The following is a 10,515-nucleotide window of genomic DNA, read 5'->3' as shown; positions in this document are numbered from 1 at the left end:
CCGTTTTCGTAACCTCCAAGTACTGAAATTCAAAAATATGTGGCGACGTTTACACTTATCAACCTAATTCTTCAACCAATGCTATGTTATTTTTCCACTATCACTAATGTAACAGATAGGCCAGACTTTTCGTATTTAAGTGATCAAGATTAATTGATCTAATTCGTTATGTCCAAATTATATGATAGTCTTTCCATCTGGGGAGATTCCCGAATGAATGAATGCCAATCCATTGGTATACCGTTTTCGTAACCTCCAAGTACTGAAATTCAAAAATATGTTGCGACGTTTACTCTTATCAACCTAATTCTTCAACCAATACTATGTTATTTTTCCACTATCACTAATGTAACGGATAGGCCAGACTTTTCGTATTTAAGTGATCAAGATTAATTGATCTAATATAGAGGAAAAAACTAGGTGATTTCTTCCATCTGTCCAAGCCTTGGTGGAGTTACCCTGTACTTGTGCTAGTGGGAGGTAATAGGTACTTGGTGGAACTATTCAAGGTGTGCACAAGTTTGTCAGGACCCCATGGTTATTTAAAAAAAAATAGATCAAACTGATTTAAGATACCACTAAAATCTGCCAATCAAAATGGACGCTTAAGATAATAGTTTATGAAAATAGTGCAGTGGGAGTTACACTTCCCTTTTCTCGATCTCGAGTTCAAATGTGTAGCCATGCAGGGTTTACTATTTGTTAATTTTCTATTCCAAAATTTGCATCGCCTTTTCTATTAATAATTTTTTTCTTCATAACTCGTGTTTTGGGACTCTGGATAAATTTTCAAAATCTAATCTCTCAATTACAATCAGTGTTAATCCACCTTATGGATGGAACTGCGCTTCAGTGAAAGTTGGAGGTTCTTACATAACTGACAAACTCTGGCTTCTTGTTGTATGTGATTCACCAGGTCCTCTCCTTCAAGATCTGCATATCTAAATGTATGCACTTTCAACTGAAGATTCTGTTACGAAGAGTGCAGAATTGATATCCAAGAGGAAGAGAAAAACCGCGAGATACAGGGCTAACAGAAAGGAAAGAAAGCAAAGGTTGGATCAAATGCTGAAAAATGTGTCGGCTCCTAAAAGTGAAGAAAGTTCCGTTGAGGATGTTGCTAGTTTAGAGAATTCAAATTCACAATTGCTTCCTCTAGGACATCTCGAAATACAAACAGAATCGGCCCCAACTCTCTTGGAAAAGACTCCTGTTAAGAAAAAGAGAAGAAAGAAAAGAAGTGTGATGAAGGCGTTGAACAAAGAAGTTGACCCTTGTAGCATGGATCAGAACAATGTTCCCTCAAATCCCAGCCTGCCTGATAAAAAACATGGAGAAGTAGAAAATGGTTTACTCAATCCAAATATTTCCATTGAAGACGTGGCTAGTTTAGAGAATTCTGATGCTCAATTGCTTCCTCTAGGACATCAAGAAATACAAACAGAAGCGACCACAACTCTTTTGGAAAAGGGTCCTGTTAAGAAAAAGAAGAGGAGGAAAAGAAAATTGATGAAGGCGTTGAACAAGTCAGAGTTAGTCATGCAAGTTAATTCGGCTCCCATAACTCCAGGTGACTTATGCATGATGACTGGTCGTCGTTTGAGGAGAAAACTTCTCATCCTTGATGTTAATGGGCTACTTGCTGATATCGTCAATCCACCCCCAAAAGACTGTAATCCTGATGCATGTTTCGCAAGACGGGCAAGTGAGAATACTTTTTATTTAATTGCTTAAATGGTCTTTCGAGCATCATTCACAAGATGAAGAAACACATGGTTCTTACACAAAGATACTTGTCTCTTTTGTTTGCAGTATTCAAGAGACCCTACTGTAATGATTTTCTGAAATTTTGTTTTGAAAGATTTGACGTGGGCATCTGGTCTTCTAGATCCAAGTAATTCTTGATTTTGAAATGCTTCTTGAGTTTCTGTCATTTTCCTGACTTGATCTTTTATGTTTACCCCTGTTAATGATGTAAGTCTAATGCATTTTATGATTTTACTTGGGCATAAACGTTAACCAGATTATATGTTTGTGCAGGAAGATCATTGTTAAAGTGGTTGATTATTTATTGGGAAACATGAAGCACAAGTTGCTATTTTGTTGGGTAAGCATTCTTCCTTTCAGAAATAGTTATATATGCTCCTCCTAGTAGTACCTTTAAATTCTTCCTCCAAGCCGCAGGAAAGTGACGATAAGAAAAGCAAAGAAAAAGGAGTATGTTTCCCTATCATTATTTTTCTTTGCTTGGGGAAAGATTTAATTTCCTTTGTGATCATTTGGCCATGATCTTCGCTGATGCTTAAGGATCTCTGCCGGATTGTCATGGCTCTGATGGATCATTGTGATTTTATAATTCTTTGCTAGCATGAGGCTAATATTACCTACTGCATGAACACATGGCCTGTTTTTTCCCCTTTTGTATTTAATGTTTTTAATGTATTACAAACTGCATGAGCACATTGGTTGTTTTCCTCTCTTTGAAATGAAAGAAGGGGGATGGAAAGTTATATTCGACTTCCTTCTTGTAACTATACTGGCCCTAGTTCATTTATATTGTTTGCCTCTGCATTTTATCGGATATGTTACTTGCCCATGCCCTTGGCAATGACTGCAAATTGTGATAGAAACCACCTTTGTTGTAAGGTGGGAGAGGAGGTTACTGGTGAGTATTTACCTCCGTATGTTGCCCTGCCAGAACTTTCTTAACCAAAGGTTAGTTCATTCTTTTCTTCTCTCTCAGCCCAACCATTAGTAAAATGGAAAGGAAAAGAAGAAGAATAGTGAGCCCGCAGTTACAACATGATACTTCTCTTTGACCAGTGATTTGTGGATGTGTGTGGTTATAGATAGTTTGGTCTTCTCATTTACTGTTGGCACCTCCCTCTAAGAATAATCAGTTTCTATTTTCTAAATATCACAGGATATGTCGCATAGCACTCAGACAATGTTCAAGACTCTTGAGAACAAGCATAAGCCCTTGGTTTGCAAGGAGCTAAGCAAGGTGTGGGACAGATATGATCCCAATCTACCCTGGGAAAGAGGGGATTATGATGAATCAAATACTTTATTATTGGATGATTCTCCCTACAAGGCCTTGTTAAATCCGGTAAGCTTTACACCGCCCTAATTTTGGTTGCAAGGCTACCCTTCAAATGATTCCTCCTGACTTGGTACTTCTTTTTGTGATTGTAACTACATTATGCATGACCTTGTTCGTCAGGTTCACACTGCAATATTTCCTCTTTCTTACCACTACAAGGTCGAGAATGATAATTCACTAGGTGAGACCCCTTTGTCTTGTACTACTTAATACTTGACCTTCTATGTACATAAGACTATATACAGTCTTTTGAAAAAAGATGCTGTAAGGAGGAATTTCATAAATCATCTCATTTCTAATCTACCGCACCCTGAATTCAGTCAGCTTACAAAAAAGCTAGCTTTGTCATACCTAAGTCTAATGTTGGACATTTGACCCTGGTCTAATTGAAAAGGGCCCTTAATGTCTTAAGGTAAGACTTAGGAAGGTATAATAGTAGTGAGTTATTTGCACTTCAGCTTCGTCCAGAATCTGATTTGTTGAGTTTATAGCCTGCTTCAACTTGAGGTTGGTTGTATTGCCTATTGTCAGCATGTTGGTCCCTAATTCTGAGTCCAGATCCAACCAAATCTTGTTATATCCCTGCTGTACGCACCATTTGACTCTCTTCTTTGCTGCAAAAGTTTCTGCAAAGTTGTTGCTACTACACTACAAAGAAAGAGAGAGAGCCATAATTAGATCACCATTATAGTTCCTAACACCTAAGTACTCCTCCAATACATGCTCTGCCTGTGGCTTGAAAGAAGCTACCATCTGTTCTGATTTTAACATAGCCGGGACTTGGTTTAATCGACATAACAGTCCTCTAATTCACTGTTTCCCTCAGTTCTTCCACCTCTCATAGATTCTAGGCCATGACCAAGTTAACTTGTGTTTGGGATAGGCCTCTTGTTCATAGCTGCCTGCTTGAATGATCCAGTTAATCTGGATTTGCATATTGGTGAGATTCAACTTCTTGTCTCCAAATTTGATAGCACACGAACTCCTTTAAATCCTTCAACAAACTATAATTTGGCTAATCTGCAGCAATGATTTTTTCCTCTTCATGTTTAATTGCCTCTATTAGTGGTTATTAGTATTGATTCCCACCGTCTGACTAGTGTGAATCACAGTGGGCTTAGAGACTCTTGACGCTTGATTTCTTTCCTTGCTTAATGATGTTAGATTTGATGCATATGGGCAACATGCAAAGTTAGATTAACATAGACGGACTATGCAAGCAGCAATCTGCTAGTGGTGATCAATCAACTATGGGCATTGTGAGAATTAAGCAGGGTCGGCTTAATGGAATTTGTGGCAATTTTTTATTTTTCATATGTTGTTCTTTTCACTTCAAAGACGAGTGTGCATTTTGCTTCTCACTCTTCAAGCCTCATGGACATTTTTTGCTTTAAGAAATACTGAATATTAGTGAATTGTGTTTTTCTAGGAAATTTTAATTATGTTGGTATAAAATGATGGAAATTTTGATGATTGAAAAGTTGTACCATGCTATAGGCCCTGGAGGTGATTTGCGAATTTATTTGGAAGAGTTATTAAAAGCCGAACATGTACAGAAATACGTAGAGCAACATCCATTTGGTCAGCGGGCAATTGATCAAACAAGCTCAGACTGGAACTTCTACTCTGATGTTCTTTCCAGTCTGCTTGGTCAATCAGGCTTAGATTCCTGATCTGCCCTTGTATAAAATACGTGTGATAGAGACTTGCTGTTTAACATTTTGGGGTGATCTTGTTTGTGGAGCTGAGACTTGCTTTCATACTTTTGGCAAATTTTGAGCGGATGACCGATCTGAGCTGTTCAACAATCATGACAAATGTGGACTGCTGCTCACCGGTCTGAGCTGTGCAACAATCATGACAAATGTGGACTGCCGCAGCTAGAATATTTTCGAGGTCATAGGCGGTCTTATCCTGAGCAGGGTCTTCATTAATTGTTTCGCTTGTTATCTTGCAACATTATCCAGTTAAAATTCTTGATTTGATTCCTCCCCATCTCTAGTATTTGGGGCAACATTGTTTTTGTAGCCTAGACTGTTACTCCCCCTGCTGATTTTGTAATATTATATGCTTATTTTCATGATATACTCGTTACCCTGTCTTATTTTGTGGCAGTGGTGATTTTGTAGCTTCGGATTGGGAATGAATGAATTCTTTTGCAAGAAAGCAAGAAAACAAAGTTCTTGTTCATGCTACTGTGGCTAGTTTATTGATCAGAAGCAGCTCCCATACAAAGTTTAAATGAATGGAAATAGAGACTAGCCCATCCACCAAGTATTTTTTATAAGAAGAATCAGCAAACTCTGCATTATACATTCTTGCATCCCTCAATTACTCTCACATATATTCATGTTCTGCGTTGAGGTTAACACCAGCATAGCAGAACTGCTAGAATTTGTCTTCAACTTCAATAGGAAGTACATACAGATCACTCTAGATGTGGGGTTCCTTTTATTTATTTCCTATTTCTTTTCAGTCTGGATGCATGAAGACCCACTAAAAAGAAAAAAAAAAAATAAAAAGTTTTAATCAAGAAACACATTTACGTAGGTTCAAGACGCAACTAATGATAGTACACACCTCGATAAATCAAGTGCAAAAGCGTCCCCCTCAGCTCTCTCTATCTATACTATATTAAAGGAAAAATTTTAGAAATAACAACTATAAAGTTTTAATTATAATTTTTATAGCAACAGTTTCATAATTACGAAAATAGCAAATAGTATTTTGTATTTAAGTAAACTGTTGCTATACAAATACATATACAACAAGATTTCTTTTACTCAATTTAGTTTAGTTAAATAAGGAATAATTATTTCATCTAATTAAATTTCCATAAATTACTCTTATTTAAATTAATAGATTCTTTTTTCAAATCAAACTCAAATATAAAGATTATTATTTCCATGACCTTCAAAATTCAAAATATCATTTTCTTATATCTCTAACTATGTTTTCTTGTTAGTTTTTTCATTTTTTTTAATTTTTTTTTTCTTTTCCATTTTTTCCTTTCCACTTTATTTTCGCTCTTCTACTTCTCTTCTTTTATTTATTTTTTTTTTTAAAAGATAAATATCTATATCATATATACATATTCAAAAAATATACAAAATAAATAAACATACAGATCTGTATATGTATTTACGGTAAAAAACATATATATATATATATGCATATGTATTTACAGAAATACATATCTGACTCATATGTATATATAAATATATGGGACACAATTTCTATAACAAAAATGATGATCATATACATATACATATAAGTAATAAAAAAATATATGATACATATCTTAAATTGTAAAAAAAAACAAATAAGTACATATGCTACCCTCACCAAATTTTATCCATCCCAAAACCCAATTCATCCATTTTTACCTCGCGTTATTATACACCCTCACCCATGTGATTATACCCCACAAAAATACAAAAATAACCATAATCCATAACAAATTGAGTCCTACCCTAGCAAATTTTATCTCAACCAACTCACACCCCTCACCCTACGCTACCTACCCCTACCCCCACCTCAGCCCCCTCCCCTTCATATTTTTCTCGTTTTTCCAGGACAGAACAAAAATAGGGTGGGACCCACAGAAAGCTTCCTCACAATTCCACCACTGAAAAGAAGTATATACACACTCCACACGATATGCTCCCCATATATTCCTCCACTGAAACACAACATCGACATACACAAAAAGACCTCATGCTCCACTTTTTCCATTCAACAAACACACTCACAATAACACACACACTGACCCACCCAAAAACACACGAAAATTTGCCGTCATCTTCCATTTTCTCCAACTATACAGCAAAAGGAATACATACACAAGAGAAGATACACACACAAACTAGTGAAAGAAAACAGGGAGAGAACACTCGATTCTCTTCATTCTCATACTCACGCACACACAGTGAGATCGAGAGGAAGGGAGAATAGAGAGAGGGGGAAGAGTAACACAGAGAGAGGGGTGACGGAGTGAGAGAGAGAGTAACGAAGAGGATGAAGTGAGAGAGTTTGAGAGAGAAGGAATCGACCAGAGATCGAGTTTTCCGGCCATTCTTCACCGGAAATCACTTCACCCGTTCCGATTTCACTTCGAAATTCACTGGAAAACTCGATTAAACCCATCTCCGTCGCCGAAATCAGAACCAGCTGCTTGAATCGGCCTGAAATCAGCCTGTTCGGGTTGATTCCGGTCTGTTTAGGTTGAATCCGGCAACGTTCGAATTGATTCCGGCGACAATTGGTGCGCGAATCTCGTTCGTTTCGCAGTTCTTGCTTTTGAATATTCGTCTGTCTCTTCGCGAATTTCGTATCTGAATCGGATTCCGGAGATTTTCATAGCTGGTTCGTAGTCGAGATTGTGGTACCCATTGTGGTTATTGGACGCAGGTTCTACCAGGTTTAATCGAAATAATACACCCGAAATAATACATCAATTTTTGAAAGAGTCGTCTTTTTTCTTTAATTTTTAGGTAATCGTGAATAATTTGTGTTTGCTATTTTTGAATCGTGATTGTGTATTGATTGATGTTGGATTTGAACGTGGAAACTTGAATTGGTAGTCGAAGAATTGATTAATTATTTTGTGAATGGATGTGGGAAGGGATTGTTCTCTATAAAAGTAAATTTGGATAAATTTTGATTCATTGATGATGTTGAACGTGATAGAATCATGATAGATCGAATTGGATAGGCAAATAGTAGGTTCGGGTCGGGGAATTTAAAACTTGTGGATTGCTGAATGTTCAAAATGTTTGTTGAATGGTTTTATTTTATAAATTTGGATCAATTGTACTTATTTGGTCGGGGAATGCCCCAAAGGAAGTTGTATTTATTCACCGAAAAATATTCCGATGTATTATGTTTTCATGTTTTCAAAGGAGGTTCGTGATCAAAGCTCGAGGCACCGGATAAAGTACAGGAGCGTAGTTTAGGATTAGTGTAGGTTGGTGTAAGTTTATGTTTTTCGCAGTTTTTTATTTTGGGACTGTATAATTGGACTGAACAATATATTTTAGATTTGTTTTGTTTTTTTGTGTTTGATTGATTGTTTTATGTGTTTTGTGTGGTTTATACATTCGTAATGTCAAATTAGCCGATACGCTCCACAAGCGATCGTGGTTGAATCACGGGATCGAGGGGTGTCTAACACCTTCCCCTCGGTCAACAGAATTTCTTAGTCGGAATCTCTGTTTGCAAATCAGTTTTAAAGAGTTAAAAACAGTTTTAAAAATGGATTTCTAAAGGTGAGTTGGCACACCCGATTATGTCAAGTGGCGACTCTGAGTTGATTATAAAAATGAATTTTTTTCGAAATAATTTTTATTTTGTCACGTTAATAATAAAAATCCTTTCAAACTTTAAAATTAATATTTTGGTGTAAAAAAGGGGTGTGACAGCTCTAACGATTTCGTTGAGGATTTTTTAGAATTTGAGCTTATTTTGGAGTCGTATCGGCTTAGTTTGACACTATAGATATATAGACATTTTGTTTGTATTATTTCGTGTTATTGTTTATCATTGTTGAGTGCCTACGTGCTCTTTGTTTATAATTTTTATCTTATGTGTTACCGCTTTATATCTGGCATCATGTGCATAACTCGAGTCATTCTTTCTGCAACGAGTCTGTAGCACACGTGTATATACGACCTTTAGTTGAGTCACCCTTATTTTAGGAGGGGGAGTCATTGGGTTGTATGGAGTAGGTCGAAAGCTGTCGTAGCCACTATCGATCATACGCTCCCCCGAAAAACCTTGTTAGTTAACCCAGCGTAGGTCAGCCTTTAGGTCATGCTTATGTACATCATATTGAGACCTAGCAAGGCCAACTTGGTCCTTTGTAGGAGAATCACTTCTAAAGTATCTCTACGTGCTAAATGTTGCATCTTTGAGGGTAACGTGGTCATTTGACGAATTGATTTAGGGAAAGCAGGTGTTAGAAGTAAAGTGTGTAGACAAGAAATTGTTAGAAAAAAAAAGAGAAAAAAGAGAGAAAAAGAAAAGGTGAATGAAGAAAAAAGAGTTTCGTAGTTGTTTAGAGTTTTTATGGCTAAATGGTCAAAAGCCCCCCAACCTTTACCCCAAGCCCTAACTACACACTCAGTTTTTAAATGTGACTTATTACCCCCTGAACTATTTTTAAATAGAATTATTATCCCTGTGAACTATTTTAAAAATGAATTATTAACCCCTGAAAACTGACAACCAGTCATTTGAAATGTAGTGTGATGCACGCGCTGCCACATCATGTCACGTCATTTTCACGTTTTTTTTTTTTACTCTAAAAAAAATTAATTATTTAACTTTATTATTTTCTTTTTTCTTCCCCATTTTTCATTTTGCTCCATTTTCTTCTTCAACCAATTTCATCTTCTTGGGTCAAAAATAGAATTCTTGAAAAAAAATGGCGGATTAATGAAGTTCTTGAATGACGGATTAATGAAGTTCTTCAACCCAATTTTATCTCCTTTTGCTCAAGATTGCCATTAATGGCGAATTCTTTCCCATTGTGGAAATTCAAAATTTTGAGCTCGCCATTAATGGCGGATCTTGAGCAAAAATAGAGAAAATCGGAGAAATAGGTTGAAAATTATATGTGGGTTATGTTGGAAATTATATATGGCATTGTGGAAATTAGAAGTTTTGAGCTTGCCATTAATAACGATTTTGAGCAAAAAGAGAGGAAATCGAAGTTCTTGAATTTTTTTAACCTTTTTGAATCGGAGTTCCCAAACTTCTTCATTCAAGAATTCATTAATCGGAGAAATTTTATTGTTTCCTTAGTTCAAGTGTTCCTTGGTTTTGGAGAAATTCATTAATGAGGAAGACGAGGAACTCCATTAATGAGTTCTTGAATTTTTGCTTTGAAAAAGAGAAGAAGAAGACGTGACGTAGCAATTAGAATTCATTAAGAAAAAGTTATAATTAAAATATTTATTATATTATTAAAAATAATGATGTGACAATCAGAAAATAAAGAATTTAAAGTGAAATGGGATCAACTGACGCTCCCATGGGCGGGTGTAGTCACGTCCAGTGATAGGTCAGCAATTGGGGGATAATAAATTCAGTAAAAATAAGTTTAGGGAGGTACTAGGTCACCTTTAAAGGTTGAGTGTGTAGTTGAGATTTCGACTAAAGGTTGGGGGGTAATAGACCATTTTCTCAAAAATCAAAAATGAGTTTTACATTTTGCACTCATTTTCTCAAAAAATAAAAACGTCAAAAAGATTTTCCTTTTATTTCTTTAGTAAACATTCACATTTCGAAAACTCCAAAAAAAAAAAAATTCTATTTCAATAGGAGCTTTGCACATTTTTATATAACGAAAATTTAAAAAAAAAAAAAAAATTCTTTCATAGTTGTTGGTGTTAGTTTCTAATTAAAAACCC

At 35.9% G+C, this 10,515-nt stretch overlaps 1 protein-coding gene across 4 annotated transcripts in view; it reads left to right on the top strand.

Annotated features, from left to right (window-relative positions):
* Nucleotides 1-5,293, top strand: part of LOC107858726 (probable C-terminal domain small phosphatase) — a 10,608-nt gene extending 5,315 nt beyond the window's left edge. For 2 of the 4 annotated variants that reach the window (XM_016703495.2, XM_047406419.1), the window contains exons 2-7: nucleotides 917-1,705; nucleotides 1,813-1,894; nucleotides 2,041-2,107; nucleotides 2,924-3,109; nucleotides 3,224-3,284; nucleotides 4,601-5,293. In XM_016703495.2, coding sequence (XP_016558981.1) covers nucleotides 946-1,705; nucleotides 1,813-1,894; nucleotides 2,041-2,107; nucleotides 2,924-3,109; nucleotides 3,224-3,284; nucleotides 4,601-4,776 — 1,332 coding nt within the window. In that variant the 5' untranslated portion in view covers nucleotides 917-945 and the 3' untranslated portion in view covers nucleotides 4,777-5,293. Of the gene's footprint in view, nucleotides 1-916; nucleotides 1,706-1,812; nucleotides 1,895-2,040; nucleotides 2,108-2,923; nucleotides 3,110-3,223; nucleotides 3,285-4,267 lie in introns of all 4 variants that reach the window. The other 2 variants (XM_016703496.2, XM_016703497.2) reach the window with 2 other exon arrangements.
* The last annotated feature ends 5,222 nt before the right edge of the window (nucleotides 5,294-10,515 follow it).

The sequence above is a fragment of the Capsicum annuum genome, chromosome 2, assembly GCF_002878395.1.
Source record: "Capsicum annuum cultivar UCD-10X-F1 chromosome 2, UCD10Xv1.1, whole genome shotgun sequence".
NCBI classification, from domain to species: domain Eukaryota; kingdom Viridiplantae; phylum Streptophyta; class Magnoliopsida; order Solanales; family Solanaceae; genus Capsicum; species Capsicum annuum.
This window is presented reverse-complemented; position numbering and strand designations above follow the sequence as displayed.